The sequence below is a fragment of the Salmo salar genome, chromosome ssa29, assembly GCF_905237065.1.
Source record: "Salmo salar chromosome ssa29, Ssal_v3.1, whole genome shotgun sequence".
Classification (NCBI taxonomy): domain Eukaryota; kingdom Metazoa; phylum Chordata; class Actinopteri; order Salmoniformes; family Salmonidae; genus Salmo; species Salmo salar.
This window is the reverse complement of record NC_059470.1, coordinates 23,683,155-23,700,128: the sequence shown is the minus strand read 5'-3', so window position 1 is coordinate 23,700,128 and position 16,974 is coordinate 23,683,155. Positions and strand designations below refer to the sequence as shown.

Here is a 16,974-nt window from a genome sequence, read left to right as displayed (position 1 = left end):
ATCTATTCTGTCAAATCAAATGTTATTGGTCACATACACATGGTTAGCAGATGTTATTGCCAGTGAAGCGAAATGCTTGTGCTTCTAGTTCCGACAGTGGTGCAATATCTAACATGTCATCTAACATTTCCACAACAACTACCTAATACACACAAATCTAAGGAATGGAATAAGAATATATACCTAGAAATATATGGATGAGCAATTTCAGAGCGGCATAGGCAAGATGCAATAGATGGTATAAAATACAGTTTATACATATGAGATGAGTAATGCAAGATGTGTAAACATTATTACAGTGACTAGTGATCCATTTGTTATGGTGGCCAATGATTTCAAGTCTGTATGTAGGCAGCAGCCTGTCTGTGTTAGTGATGGCAACAATACTTTAGTGTACTTCATGGAATTTTGAGTCAAATATAACCTATTTTTAAAACCTCATGAAGTTGGTTTTGTAGCATGAACTGGGAATTTAATATTTTTGACTGATATTATGATTGTCTGTTTATCTGCAAAGTAGTTAAAACGCTGTCAGTTCCACTTTAAACGTGCAATATGGAGTTAATACATACATTTTTGGCCTTAAAAATTTGATGTATGCCCATGGATTCTTGAAGAATATAACTTATAAATGCCTCATGAGCTGACACACCCCAGCAGAATCCAAAATGTAAGATTGTTTTACTCCAATTTTTGTAAACATGGTAATTGTAAACACACTATAGCCTCAAAACATTGTTAAAACGACAAATGTTCTATCATGGATGGTCAATCCTTACATCCATATCTGTCTATGAATTTGAGAGTGGTTAGATTTCTCCAGACCCATCCCTCAGTTTTTTTTATTTGCCAAAACAGAGGTGGGGTGTCCTCTTTATTGTTTCAACTGCGAATTGGCCCTTTGAAGCTCTCCCACCCGGAAATTGTCTTTATATATGACCTTTTCATTTGCCTGTCTAAATACAGTTGAAGTCGGAAGTTTACATATACTTAGGTTGGAGTCATTGAAACTTGTTTTTCAACCACTCCACAAATGTTTTGTTAACAAACTATAGTTTTGGCAAGTCGGTTAGGACATCTACTTTGTGCATGACACAAGTAATTTTTCCAACAATTGTTTACAGACAGATTATTTCACTGTATCACAATTCCAGTGGGTCAGAAGTTTACATACACTAAGTTGACTGTGCCTATAAACAGCTCGGAAAATTCCAGAAAATGTCATGGCTTTAGAAGCTTCTTGGAGGTGTACCTGTGGATGTATTTCAAGGCCTACCTTCAAACTGCCTATTTGCTTCACATCATGGGAAAATCCAAAGAAATCAGCCAAGACCTCAGAAATAAAATTGAAGGCCTCCACAAGTCTGGTTCATCCTTGGGAGCAATTTCCAAACGCCTGAAGGTACCACGTTCATCTGTACAAACAATAGTACGCAAATATAAACACCATGGGACCACGCAGCCATCATACCGCTCAGGAAGGAGATGCATTCTGTCTCCTAGAGATTAATGTACTGGTGCGAAAAGTGCAAAACAATCCCAGAACAACAGAAAAGGACCTCGTGAAGATGCTGAAGGAAACAGGTACAAAAGTATCTATATCCACAGTTAAACGAGTCCTATATTGACATAGCCTGAAAGGCCGCTCAGCAAGGAAGAAGCCACTGCTCCAAAACTGCCATAAAAAAGCCAGACTATGGTTAGCAACTGCACATGGAGACAAAGATCTTACTTTTTGGAGAAATGTCCTCTGGTCTGATGAAACAAAAATATAACTGTTTGGCCATAATGACCATCATTATGTTGGGAGGAAAAAGGGGGAGGCTTGCAAGCCAAAAAACACCATCCCAACTGTGAAGCACAGGGGTGGCAGCATCATGTTGTGAGGGTGCTTTGCTGCAGGAGGGACTGGTGCACTTCACATAATAGATGGCATCATGAGGCAGGAAAATTATGTTGATATATTGAAGCAACATCTCAAGACATCAGTCAGGAAGTTAAAGCTTGGTCGCAAATGGGTCTTCCAAATGGACAATAACCCCAAGCATACTTCCAAGTTGTGGCAAAATGGCTTAAGGACAACAAAGTCAAGGTATTGGAGTGGCCATCACAAAGCCCTGACCTCAATCCTCTAGAAAATTTGTGGGCCGAACTGAAAAAGAGTACCTAAGCAAGTTGGCCTACAAACCTGACTCAGTTACACCAGCTCTGTCAGGAGGAATGGGCCAAAATTCACCTAACTTATTGTGGGAAGCTTGTGGAAGGCTACCCGAAACGTTTGACCCAAGTTTAATTTAAAGGCAATGCTACCAAATACTAACTGAGTATATGTCAACTTCTGACCCACTGGGAATGTGATGAAAGAAATAAAAGCTGAAATAAATAATTCTCTCTACTATTATTCTGACATTTCACATTCTTAAAATAAAGTGGTGATCCTAACTGACCTAAGACAGGGCATTTTTACTAGGATTATATGTCAGGGATTGTGATGAACTGAGTTTAAATGTATTTGGCTAAGGTGTATGTAAACTTCCAACTTCAACTTTGTGTGTGTGTATATACAGTTGAAGTCGGAAGTTTGTGCACATTCCCAAGTGTGTGAGAAGTAGACAGACAGCCCAGTTCTGATATTTCTTTTCCACTAATTAGTCTTTTGACCAATCAAATCAGATCACCTCACAGCAGTGAAAATACCAATTAGTGGAACAAATATCAGAATTGGGCTGTCTGTTAAAATGCAGCATGTGTGGTGTGTATGCATGCATGAATGTGTGTACAGTATGCGAGTGTCTATGCCAGAGAGAGCCACAAGCTCTCGCCCATGTCAAGAAGCTGGGTTTGACGGGGCGGGAGGGAAAGAGAACTGGTGGAGAGAGGTGGAGACGGGGTGTGTCTCTCCTGTTTGCCAGGTCACTTGTTATGAACTGTCACAGTGGGGACATTTTATTTCCACCCTGCTCTAGTGAACAGAGGCATGTGGCTGCAGACATTCTCACAAATAACATATCTTTACTGCTTCATTTAGGGTGGATTACAAAGATATTATTATGGGGTATACTGTGGCGCTATTACTTGATTGTGAACCTCTTTCATATGATAATTGTCTTAAATAATGTTTAAGACTTCATTGCAATATTAGAGTTGTTTTTCAATGGTGTTAAAGTTTTAGTCATTTAGCAGACACTCTTAATGTATGCATTCACTACTGTAAGTCGCTCTGGATAAGAGCGTCTGCTAAATTACTAAAATGTAAATGTTATCCAGAGCGACTTACAGGAGCAATTAGGGTTAAGTGCCTTGCTCAAGGGCACATGGACATATTTTTCATCTAGTAATCTCGGGGGTTTGAACCAGCGACCTTTTGGTTACGGGCCCATCGCTCTTAACCGCTAGGCTACATGATGCTGTATATTTTGTAATTTGGCTATTTTAAGTCTAGTGTATGGTGCCTTACTGGTGGTAATAGAATCTCATATCTTGGTGTTCTTATTTAGCACAGACGACGAGAGTTGGTTATCCATTGAATGCTCTGAGTTGGACTTATCATAAGGGGGCGGTATCCTGGCAACTCTGAATTCAAACGGCTGTTTCCTCTCTTTTCCCTGCACATAAATCATCAAGTCTCCCCTCTCTTGCTCTGAGGAAGCTTAAGGAAGGCTGGAAGGCTCTGTTTGTCTGCTTCCAGACCACAGGGGCTTCTCTCTCAATACCAAAGCTATCCAGAAATAGGCTCACCCGAAATGCTCCCTTCTTTCTCTCTCACACTCTGTCTCTCAGCTCTAGTGGCTAGGAGATGAGTTCCCCAAACACTCTTACACACTCACTCTCTTATGTTTGCTCTCTCACACAGTCACACATTTTAATATATAATATAATAATATGCCATTTAGCTGACGCTTTTATCCCAAGCGACTTGGTCTCTCACTCGTGCACTCTGTCATTATGTATTGACCAGAGTAAAAGTCTCTCGCTCACTCACATCTCCCCTCAGGCTCTGTGCTCATAGGTCACTTAGTAATTAAGATTAATGCCAGGGATTGGACTGAAAAACCCTCCTCTCATGTCTGACATAATTAGGGCCCCGGTGACATAAAATGCTGTCATATATCTCCTCCCCCACACTTGTCTCCCGGCTAGGTATTGGAGGGTTTATGGTCCGCCAGAGAAGCAGGACGGGACAAGGGAAAGCCAAGCGATCCCTATCCAGGAAATACTCAACAGGATCGTTACCTGAGAACCCAATGTGCAAAGAGGAAGGTAAGCAAATGGCATAGTCCCAAAAGTGCAAGCCCCACCCATCTGACACTCCAGGCAGACTATCAAATCCAACACTTAACCCAGTAATAAGGCGGTTCCCTGACTGTTACTTTGAGGTTGTGACCTCCTGTCTGTGTGTTGCAGGGTGGAACAAGACGGAGAGTACTCCAGCGGAGGAGACCCCACCGGTGTCTGAATGTCTGGAGAAGGTCAAGAAAAGATACCGCAAAAAGAGAACCAAACTGGAAGAGGAGTTCCCTTTGTACCTGCAGGTGACTTTCAGTCACATGTACAGTAATGATATCAGTATTGGTCTAAAATGTTCATTTTGATTCTGTTATCATACACGGTCTTATTGATCGATTTATAGGAAAAGGTCACCGGTACAATATGCATAAAATCACCTAATCACACTGAGGTGCTTGATTGTCTTTGTACAGATGTAGGATCTTCATTTGATCACACTTCTGTTTCTGAGAATTTCCTGCAATGCAGATGAGCTTCTTGATTTACATAAATTAAATGAAAACTTGCACTAACACACAGTTAGTTACAGTAACAGTATTGCACGTTTCATGTAGCCTAACTACCAATCAAGCAACATTTTGGACTAAACTTTGAAATTGTTCCGGCATGATTATGTTGCTGCAACAATACTGATCAAATTTAAGATCCCACATCTGTATGAACCATTTCAGCAAATACGTCTTAGCCTAATTGTCCCAAATCATCTTCTTGTACCACATTAGAATAGTGCATATTCTATAAGACATCTACCAAGCATTTACCAGTAGCAACTTTATTTCAACCAGCACTTCATAAGTTGCATGTTGCCCCCTTCTCAGATGTATTACCTTCATGATATAAAAAAATCCCTGAAGCGAAAGTCCTCTCGGAGAGACGTTGCCCCCTCTGTGCCACACCTTTAAAAGACCAAGCATGCTCAGGGTTCGGGGGAGCAGCCATGCGTTAAGCGCACCAGCTGTCACTTTGGGCTTTTTTGTACGCCGCGCTTAAAATTTTTATTTAAAGGTCCTCACCAGAGGAACGACTTTAATCAATTATTTAAATACCCGGCACATTAGCCTTTTTAATGTTTTACCACAGCAGGGAGCAGTCACATTGATAGTTTTGGAGCCGTTAGACATGTTGGAAGCACTAGTGACTTAAACACGTAGCGGCCCAGCCAGCGGTACAACAACGTGTCGCCACTGAGTTCAGGCTTTCTGTGAGGTTGTGTCTACCCATATCTGTTTATTTGTATGGCTTTGTACAGGTTTAGGGCAGTTCCCGTATTGGAATCACATTCTATCCAAGACATTGATTCCTACAGCCACTAGGTTTTTACAAAAAGAGTTGCTATATCAGTGATTCTAGTTGCTATATCAGTGATTCAAGTCAACTTTCTATTTTTGTGGAACTATGAGTTGGCTTTATATGGTTGCGTCTTTATATGGTGTTGTGTGTTTCTCAGCCTCTATGTAACTAGGCCTCTCTCTAGAGAATGCATGCATGTAGATCTTGCCATGTTGCTGTCACATTAGTTCCCAGTTGGTCACTGTACAGTAGGAATCTAGATACTGTTGAAGTCGGAAGTTTACATACACTTAGGTTGGAGTCATTAAAACTCGTTTTACAACCACTCCACAAATTTCTTGTTAACAAACTATAGTTTTGGCAAGTCGGTTAGGACATCTACTTTGTGTATGACAAGTAATTTTTCCAACAATTGTTTAGACAGATTATTTCACTTATAATTCACTGTATCACAATTCCAGTAGATCAGAAGTTTACATACACTAAGTTGACTGTGCCTTTTAACAGCTTGGAAAATTCCGTCATGGCTTTAGAAGCTTCTGATAGGCTAATTGACATCATTTGAGTCAATTGGAGGTGTACCAGTAGATGAATTTCAAGGCCTACCTTCAAACTCAGTGCCTCTTTGCTTGACATTATGGGAAACTCAAAAGAAATCAGCCCAAGACCTAAAAAAACATTGTTGACCTCCACAGGCTTGATTCATCCTTTGGAGCAATTTCCAAACGCTTGAAGGCACCACGTTCATCTGTACAAACAATGGTATGCAAGTATAACACCATGGGACCACGCAGCCGTCATACCGCTCAGGAAGGAGAAGCGTTCTGTCTCCTAGAGATGAGCGTACTTTGGTGCGAAAAGTGCAAATCAATCCCAGAACAACAGCAAAGGACCTTGTTTAGATGCTGGAGGAAACTGGTACAAAAGTATCTATATCCACAGTAAAATGAGTCCTATATCGACATAGTCTGAAAGGCCGCTCAGCAAGGAAGAAGCCACTGCTCCAAAACCGCCATAAAAAGCCAGACTACAGTTTGCAACTGATGAAGCAAAAAATATAACGGTTTGGCCATAATGACCATTGTTATGTTTGGAGGAAAAGGGGGAGGCTTGCAAGCCGAAGAACACCATCCCAACCGTGAAGCCCTGGGGTGGCAGCATCATGTTGAGGGGTTGTTTTGCTGCAGGAGGGACTGGTGCACTTCACAAAATAGATGGCATCATGAGGCAGGAAAATTATGTGGACATATTGAAGCAACATCTCAAGACATCAGTCAGGAAGTTAAAGCTTGGTCGCAAATGGACAATGACCCCAAGCATACTTCCAAAGTTGTTGCAAAATGGCTTAAGGACAACAAAGTCAAGATATTGGAGTGGCCATCACCTCAATTCCTATAGAACATTTGTGGGCAGAACTGAAAAAGCATGTGCGAGTAAGGAGGCCTACAAACCTGACTCAGTTACACCAGCTCTGTCAGGAGCAATGGGCCAAAATTCACCCAACTTATTGTGGGAAGCTTGTGGAAGGCTATCTGAAATGTTTGACCCAAGTTAAAGATTTTAAAGGCAATGCTACCAAATACTAATTGAGTGCATGTAAACTTCTGACCCTCTGGGAATGTGATGAAAGAAATAAAAGCTGAAAGAAATAATGCTCTCAACTATTATTCTGACATTTCACATTCTTAAAATAAAGTGGTGATCCTAACTGACCTAAGACAGGGAATTTTTCTAGGATTAAATGTCAAGGATTGTGAAAAACTGAGTTTAAATGCATTTGACTAAGGTGTATGTAAACTTCTGCCTTCAACTGTATACACACCTCACTATTTCTCTATGTGTCTGGATAACACTTGGGCCTATAGAGTGCTGCAACACTGAGATGAAAAAAAATACAAATACAAAACACACTGGAATCTGGGCCTGGAGACCCATTCAATTCATTATTATTGGGTTAGCAGTAGCGTAGCCTGATAAGACTTTGGTTTATTAGTAGCTTTACTTAATATTCAGCATGCATTGTAATTTCAAATACTGTATTTTAATTTAATTGCTATGAACTAAACCCTTATTCATTTCATTTCAAATCTAGAATTCATAACTGGATCCCACCTTCTGACACCAGGGCTGAGTTTACACTGGCATCCCAATTCTCATATTTCACCCAATTATTGGCAAAAGATCTGATCTGATTGGTCCAAAGACCAATTAATGGCAAAAGAGAAGAATTAGGCTGCCTTTGGAAATGTAGCCCAAGAGACAAACTTGCTTCCTGTCATGTTTTTTGTGCGTGAAAGATGTGTGTTGTGTTACTGAATGTGTTCTCTGTATCTCATGGTCACTTTCTCATTCACTGTGTGGTATGTTACCAGGAGGCTTTCTTTGGAAAGGAGCTGCTGGACAAGAGCAAGCAGAGCAGGCAGGCGGGCCTGGTGACCACAGGGCTCTGTGAGGAGAACTCAGGGGCCCATGCAGAGACCAAGCCCCGCAGCGTCAACGCCAGCTTCCTGGACCCCTTCTCAGACCCTCTGCTCAGCGCTACCTCGACCACCATACCCATCTCCAGCAAAGGAGGAGGACTGCGTATGTTCACATCTCTCTTGCACACTTTCTCGAGCTGTCACTTTCCCTGTCTTACACACACACACCGATGCATTCTTTCTCACACACACACACACACACACACACACACACACACACACACACACACACACACACACACACACACACACACACACACGAGGTTCGTCCTCCGAGGTGAGCTGTCATGTTGACTCTCCTCTCCTAAAAGTTCATTTTATTCTACATGCAGAGAAAATGTTTCTCCAATATGTTTTTTTCTTTCTCTTTTACACGCAATGACTCTCAATCAACCCAGTCTCAATGCCATCTTTCTAACAAACCTGAGCAGAATGGAAAAAAGTGGCCTTGTATTAGTTTGGGTCCCCCTCCTCTAGATGAACAGTACTATTTCCCTTAAATTTTTCCCCAAGTTTACATAGTTTCTTCCACCATCCCCCATCACGTTTCTTCCACCATCCCCCATCAACCTTCAATCCTGTCTGCTCATTTTAAGTTCTCTTTTCCACATATACAATCATTTACCCTCTACTCCAACACGCTATGAAAAGTGCTGCAAGTTGCCTACTAGGAACATGCATAGCGGATAGATTGCCATTTGTGTTAGCAGAGCGTTTGGTTTTCTACATTGTTTTCGATAGACTTATACACTTTCATATCGAAACAACGGGAGTTGTTAATCTCTAGTACAGGGGTCTCCAACAGGTAAATTGCGAGCTACCAGTAGCGCACAGCCCACCTATGAGTAGCCAATCTATTCTGAAAGAAAGTACATGAGTTTTTGTCATGTGTTCCATCAAAAACTGTCATAAACATAAAGCTCCCGGCTGCTTCCCAATCAAAGCCACATTGACATTATCCCACCACTGGTTAACCACTATTGGCTTAAAAAGTCAAACATAATACAATATCTGGCAATTCATTTCCAGCAATTATAGGCCGTCTGTCTGTTTGGTGCACGAGTTAGTCTATTCGTCCGTATATAGCCAGGTAGCGATGCTAATGATAACCGCCATTTTGTGGGCAGACAAAGACCTTCCCCATAAATGTTCTCAATGAAATGGAAACTGCAGAGTAGGCTTACCTGACAGAACTAGGCTATGTCATGCTTATTTGTATCAATTGGGGGGCCATTGTTTTGCAATCTCTGCCATGACATGTTCTGCAGCAGTAGGCCTAACAACAGAAACATTGCTAAAATGACACATTCCTCTCCTGGTAGATGTGGAATTAAGGGGGAATTCTAATGTGATTTAAGCATTGACATGGACTCAACATCAATTTTCATTGTTTCTCTATGAATAATTGGTATATTGGGAGTAAAAAAAACTGAAACGAATCCAAAACCTGAAAACATTTAACTGAGAAAACAGAATTTGGGAAAATACAAAATAAAATGTTATGGGCCCTGTCATGCCAAATACTGTTTATTAACCATTATATTGACACCAAGGACCCGGGGAAGAGTTGCAGGGTAGAAGAAAAGAATGTGCCTATTTGAAAGCTATACAAAAATGAGTAGCTTGCGACATGTTTTAAAAGTAGCTCTCATGCCTGAAAACTTTGAAGACCCCTGATCTAGTATCATTCAGAATGCAATTTGCCCTCCCACTCGGCTAAATTCCCCCTCTGGTCATTTAATTTTTTATTTTACCTTTATTTAACTAGGCAAGTCAGTTAAGAACAAATTCTTATTTTCAATGACAGCCTAGTGTTCCTAGGCTGTCATTGAAAATAAGAATTTGTTCTTAACTGACTTGCCTAGTTAAATAAAGGTAAAATAAAAAATTAAATGACCAGAGGGGGAATTTAGCCGAGTGGGAGGGCAAATTGCATGGGTTATCTGCCTTGTTCAGGGGCAGAACGACAGATTTTTACCTTGTCAGGTCAGGGATTCGATCTTGCAACCTTCCGGTTACTAGTCCAACGCTCTAACCACTAGGCTACCTGCCGTCATTTGTAGCAGAGGGAAGCACACTAATCACTCGGAAGATTTGCTTGTTTTGAAGACATTCCCCAGCTTTTAGTTTGAATATGGTCCTTGGACAATGTTAGTTCTCTAAGATATTAAGGAAACCATGTATTGTATGACTATATACAGTGCATTTGGAAAGTATTCAGACCCCTTGACTTTTTCCAAATGTTGTTACGTTACAGCCTTATTCCCCAAATTTTTTTTTTCTCATCAATCTACATAAAATACCCCATGATGACAAAGAAAAACAGTAAAATGTTTACAAATGTATTAAAAATAAAAAACGATCACATTTACAGAAGTATTCAGATCCTTTACTCAGTACTTTGTTGAAGCACCTTTGGCAGCGATTACAACCACCTTTGCACACATGTAATTTCTCCCATTCTTCTCTGTAGATCCTCTCAAGCTCTGTCAGGTTGGATGGGGAGCATTGCTGCGCAACTATTTTCAAGTCTCTCCAGAGATGTTTGATTGTGTTCAAGTCCTGACTCTGGCTGGACCACTCAAGGACATTCAGAGACTTGTCCCGAAGCCACTCCTGCGTTGTCTTGGCTGTATGCTTAGGGTCGTTGTCCTGTTGGAAGGTGAACCTTCACCCCAGACTGAGGTCCTGAGCACTCTGGAGCAGGTTTTCATCAAGGATCTCTCTGTACTTTGCTCCGTTCATCTTTCCCTCGATCCTGACTAGTCTCCCAGTCCCTGCTGCTGAAAACATCCCCACAGCAAGATGCTGCCACCACCATGCTTCACAATAGGGATGGCGCCAGGTTTACTCCAAACGTGACGCTTGGCATTCAAACCAAAGAGTTCAAGCTTGGTTTCATCAGACCAGAGAATCTTGTTTCTCATGGTTTGAGAGTCCTTTAGGTGCCTGTCTTGTGCCTTTTACTGAGGAGGGACTTCCGTCTGGCCACTCTACCATAAAAGCCTGATTGGTGGAGTGCTGCAGAGATGGTTGTCCTTCTATCAGGTTCTCAGAGGAACTCTGGAGATCTGTCAGAGTGACCATCGTGTTCTTGGTCGCCTCCCTGACCAACGCCCTCCCCCCCCCGATTGCTCAGTTTGGCTGGGCGCCAAGCTCTAGGAAGTGTCTCGGTGGTTCCAAACTTTTTCCATTTATTAAGAATGATGGCGGCCACTGTGTTCTTGGACCTTCAATGCTACAGAAATGTTTTGGTACCCTTCCCCAGATCTGTGCCTCGACACAATCCTATCTCAGAGCTCGACAGACAAGCTCTAGGAAGCTGTCACCCTTGACCTCATGGCTTGATTTTTGCTCTGACATGCACTGCCTTTCGAAATCATGTCCAATCAATTGAATTCACCACAGGTGGACTTCAATCAAGTTGTAGTCAAGCATAATCAATGGAAACAGGATGCACCTGAGCTCAATTTCGAGTCTTATAGCAAAGGGTCTGAATACTTATGTTAATAAGGTATTTCTGTTTTTATTTTTAATACATTTGCAAAAAATTCTAAAACCCTGTTTTCGCTTTGTCATTATGGGGTATGTATATCATCTCCATCTCCAGCCAATTCCGAGGATCCCTTAGTGGACCTTCCGGAAGTCCTGAGCACGGATGCAGATCTCCTGGGAATGCTGTCGGATGATCTGGTGAAGCAGGGGAATGACTCAGGTAGACCCCTCCCCTTCTCCAAAATGGCAGCCTCCACTTCCTGTCTCCTCTGCCCACTCAAATGCGCACTCTCCCTGTCACTAGCAAGGTCAACGCCATACACAAACACCTATGGAATTTCTCTGTTGCATCTTTACTTATGATTTGGCATTTTCCTTCACTTGTATTGCACATCGAATAATACTCTTGGTTTGCAGTGCCTACTCTGGCCAACCCTTCTGTCTGTGTGCATTATTTTTGCTTTGCTTTTGAACAGTTTACTTGAAAGGCCTGTCTTGATGCCTGCATATTTGAAAGATAACTAATACTATACAAACCCAGGTCTGTGCTAGGACGTGTTATGATGGTTGTTGATATTATGTCACAACTATGACAAGATGGTGTAGCATCACATTGAGCTGCTTCAAGTAGTAGCAATAGCATTAGCATTTTATTACACCTGCTTTTCTCCCCCTCAGTTTATAATCATCTGGTTTTGGGTTCTTGTAGGTCTTGATTTATGCCCTTTCCAGGTCGACAGCCCTCCTTCTCCTTTTGGTAAGAGAAGTCCTCGGGCCCGTCTGGCCTCTTAGGAGTAGAGCTGCCCCTTCCCTCCACTTCTCCCACTCCGGGCCTGCTCACTGCGTTTGCATGTCCTTCCTTCTCTCTTGATCTGTGGTCTGTGCACCCCACTCCTCTCTCACGCTGTAGCACTGTACAGTCTCTTTGACTAACTACTGCAGTGTTACTAACCACGCACCAATCTGCATGTCTATGGACTGTTCAGTGGTATTGGGTGAAAAAATGATTAGAGGTGCCCATTAAAAATATATATATATATTTTTCACAAATGTTTTTTATGTAGTTCAGTTGGTTTCATTTGATATGTTTTAGTGTTTACTACCTTTTCACCCCAGCTGAGTAAGTTGTGTGGGTTAAAAAGTGAGCTTCCTCTAGTCATACAATGTAACAAAGTTTGAACTGAATGACTCAGCATGTCTCACAGTTCTGGCATTCCATGGAGCAGTTACCTGAGTAGCAATGAGTATTTTATCTATTGAGCCGGCAAGGTTTCCTTTTTTCTCTGTCGCCTTGAGTCTGTGAAACAAAGAAATGTATTTTATCTATCCAGTTTTGCAGTGTTGTATAGTGATTTTCATTTTCCACCCTTCTATTTGTCCGAGAGATTATTTGAGAACAAACTGTGTCTTACAAGAACGCCTGAATGCCCTGAAGCAGATGACTAGTTTTATAAAAACAATAAGTTACTTTAGCCTTTATTCTTTCCTTTCAGGCCATATGCAGTATCTGTGGTCTCAATGCATCTCTTCCCATATATCCAGTTAATTTAAGGTCACAAGCAAAGTAGCTTTTTCCGACAAAAAAACAACATGGCAAACTAGTCGAGTGTGCGCCACAGTAAAATGTGCATGAACCTCCGACCCCCTCTGATGTTAAAGACAGCGGTTATGATGATTAATCATTGCAATCTCCCATAACTTTTTTCATTGATTAAGCCCTCGTTTATTCGAATGTGGGCAGGATCGGAACGATGATGAAAGTAGTGTGGCTATTTCTTAAGACAACCCCCCCCTTTCCACTCTGTCGAGCAGGCAACACAAATTAGTTTATTGCTATTCTTGGAAAATTTTGTTAGGGGAAGAAAATGCATGGAGAGCTTATTTTACAACCATGACATGAATGATCAGCTCTCTCTCCTCTCCTTCTTCCTCTCGCTCTTTTTTTTTTTCTTCCTCCAATGCCCAGCACTCAGACACAGTTCTAAAATAAATTGCCCGTCAACTCTGATTTACTCTTTGGTGTGACAGCTTCCAGTTTTTATGGGGGTTGGTTAGTGGGTGGGGTGGGGGGCTAGTGTGTTGATTTTTAACATAAAAGTGTACTGTGTGGGTGTGTGCGCACATCTGCATGCATGTGTCTGTGTGACCACCCTCCCCTCAACATCCTTTTGTCCTTTTCTGCCATCCCCTAGCTGGTCTGGACATGGCCCCCATCTCTGATGATCCCATTGGGTCCTGTCAGGGCTCTGCAGGCCGGGGGCCCAGGGCTCTACAGGAGGAGCCTCTGGATGTCATCCTGAGCCCAGAACTGGACAAGATGGTCGCAGATGGTAAGGCGGCCATGTTGAATTCTGACTGTCTACCAGATGTGCTACTTAATCGATGAAGAGCAGAGGTGTAAATCTCCAGGGCTTCAGTGTCTGTTTTCTCCTCCCACTCACGGATGTATTGATGTATAATTGGCCAGAGAGTTGCACACCACCTGGTTTCCCTGGTCAACATCAGTACATGGATTCAGGGTTGGTTTCCTAGACGCAGATTAAGCCTAGTCCTGGACTAAAGCATTAGCAAAGAACAATCTCCACTGAAAGCACTTTTTTAGCCAGAACTACGCTTAATCTGTGTCTGTGAAACTGCCCCTAAAAGTCAAGATTGAAAAATAAGTATTTCTTCCTAGAGTTGCGTACTTCTGTCGCGTATGCGCTGTACAGTATCCATCACATGGAGCAACTGCAGTGTATATAGAAGCCATGGTGGTCGAATCAAATGCCAGATTACAAAATCATGGAAAGCTAAGTAAATAATGTCTGCTCAGTTTAACTGATGTTCCCGCAAAGTTAAGTGTTGACAAATAGGGAAGTCTACCCTGTTTTCTTGGCAGAGATTTATCCCTTGTCCCGTTTTCAGGAACCTGTCTTTCAAAGTTAATTTGTAAAAATCCAAATAACTTCACAGATCTTAATTGTAAATGGTTTAAACACTGTTTCCCATGCTTGTTCAATGAACCATAAACAATTAATGAGCATGCACCTGTGTAACGGTCGTTAAGACACTTACAGACAGTAGGCAATTTAGGTCACAGTTATGAAAACTTAGGATACTAAAGAGGTCTTTCTACTGGCTCTGAAAAACACCGAAAGAAAGATGCCCAGGGTCCCTGCTCATCTGCGTGAACGTGCCTTAGGCATGCTGCAAGGAGGCATGAGGACTGCAGATGTGGCCAGGGCAATAAATTGCAATGTCCGTATTGTGAGACGCCTAAGACAGCGCTACAGGGAGACAGGACGGACAGCTGATTGTCCTCGCAGTGGCAGACCACGTGTAACAACACCTGCACAGGATTGGTACATCCGAACATCACACCTGCGGGACAAGTACAGGATGGCTACAACAACTGCCCGAGTTAGCCCAGAATCCCTCCATCAGTGTTCAGACTGTCCGCAATAGGCTGGGAGAGGCTGGACTGAGGGCTTGTAGGCCTGTTGTAAGGCAGGTCCTCACCAGACATCACCGGCAACAACGTCGCCTATGGGCACAAACCCACCGTCACTGGACCAGACAGGACTGGCAAAAAGTGCTCTTCACTGACGAGTCGCGGTCTTGTCTCACCAGGGGGGATGGTCGGATTCGCCACCAGCCATACTGCTCGTTCTGTGCGTGATTTTCTGCAAGACAGGAATGTCAGTGTTCTGCCATGGCCAGCGAAGAGGCCAGATCTCAATCCCATTGAGCACGTCTGGGACCTGTTGGATCGGAGTGTGAGGGCTAGGGCCATTCCCACCAGAAATGTCCGGGAACTTGCAGGTGCCTTGGTGGAAGAGTGGGGTAACATCTCACAGCAAGATCTGGCAAATCTGGTACAGTTCATGAGGAGGAGATGCACTGCAGTACTTAATGCAGCTGGTTGCCACACCAGATACTGACCGTTACTTTTGATTTTGAACCCCCCTTTGTTCAGGGACACATTATTCAATTTCCGTTAGTCACATGTCTGTAGAACTTGTTCGGTTTATGTCTCAGTTGTTGAATATTGTTATGTTCATACAAATATTTACACATGTTAACCTCTTTGGGACGCTAGCGTCCCACATCGACAACAGCCAGTGAAATTGCAGGGCGCCAAATTCAAAACATAAATCTCATAATTAAAATTCCTCAAACATACAAGTATTATACACCATTTTAAAGATACAACAGGCCCTCCGATTTTACACACTGAACTCTGTCTGCGAAGTAGTTGGTGAACCAGGCGAGGCAGTCATTTCAGAATCCAAGGCTATTGAGTCTGCCAATAAGAATACGGTGATTGACAGAGTCGAAAGCCTTGGCCAGGTCGATGAAGACGGCTGCATAGTACTGTCTTTTATCGATGGTGGTTATGAAATTGTTTAGTACCTTGAGCGTGGCTGAGGTGCACCCGTGACCGGCTCGGAAACCGGGTTGCACAACGGAGAAGGTACGGTGGGATTCGAAATGGTCAGTGATCTGTTTATTAACTTGGCGTTCAAAGACTTTAGAAAGGCAGGGCAGGATGGATATAGGTCTGTAACAGTTTGGGTCTAGAGTGTCACCCCCTTTTGAAGAGGGGGATGACCGCGGCAGCTTTCCAATCTTTAGGGATCTCGGACGAAACAAAAGAGAGGTTGAACAGACTGGTAATAGGGGTTGCAACAATGGCGGCGGATAATTTTAGAAAGAGAGGATCCAGATTGTCTAGCCCAGCTGATTTGTACGGGTCCAGGTTTTGCAGCTCGTTCAGAACATCTGCGATCTGGATTTGGGTGAAGGAGAAGCTGGGGAGGCTCGGGCAAGTAGCTGCGAGGGGTGTGGAGCTGTTGGCCGGGGTTGGGGTAGCCAGGAGGAAAGCATGGCCAGCCATAGAGAAATGCTTATTGAAATTTTCGATTATCATGGATTTATCGGTGGTGACCATGTCACCTAGCCTCAGTGCAGTGGGCAGCTGGGAGGAGGTGCTCTTGTTCTCCATGGACTTTACAGTGTCCCAAAACTTTTTGGAGTTAGAGCTACAGGATGCAAATTTCTGTTTTAAAAAGCTAGCCTTTGCTTTCCTGACTGACACTGTGTATTGGTTCCTGACTTCCCCGAACAGTTGCATATCGCGGGGACTATTCGATGCTATTGCAGTCTGCCACAGGATGTTTTTGTGCTGGTCAAGGGCAGTCAGGTCTGAAAGGGGCATGCTTATTTAAGATGGTGAGGAAATTACTTTTAAAGAACGACCAGGCATCCTCGACTGACGGGATGAGGTCAATATCCTTCCAGGATACCTGGGCCAGGTTGATTAGAAAGGCCTGCTCGCTGAAGTGTTTTAGGGAGCGTTTGACAGTGATGAGGGGTGGTCGTTTGACCGCGAATGCAGGCAATGAGGCAGTGATCGCTGAGATCCTGATTGAAAACAGCA

At 42.9% G+C, this 16,974-nt stretch overlaps 1 protein-coding gene across 1 annotated transcript in view; it reads left to right on the top strand.

The window, feature by feature from the left end:
• Positions 1-16,974, top strand: part of LOC106590429 (histone-lysine N-methyltransferase 2C) — a 235,249-nt gene that overhangs the window by 177,721 nt on the left and 40,554 nt on the right. Inside the window, exons 24-29 of the mRNA XM_014181457.2 lie at positions 4,141-4,260; positions 4,405-4,532; positions 7,950-8,160; positions 11,668-11,772; positions 12,262-12,309; positions 13,745-13,882. Coding sequence (XP_014036932.2) covers positions 4,141-4,260; positions 4,405-4,532; positions 7,950-8,160; positions 11,668-11,772; positions 12,262-12,309; positions 13,745-13,882 — 750 coding nt within the window. The remainder of the gene's footprint in view (positions 1-4,140; positions 4,261-4,404; positions 4,533-7,949; positions 8,161-11,667; positions 11,773-12,261; positions 12,310-13,744; positions 13,883-16,974) is intronic.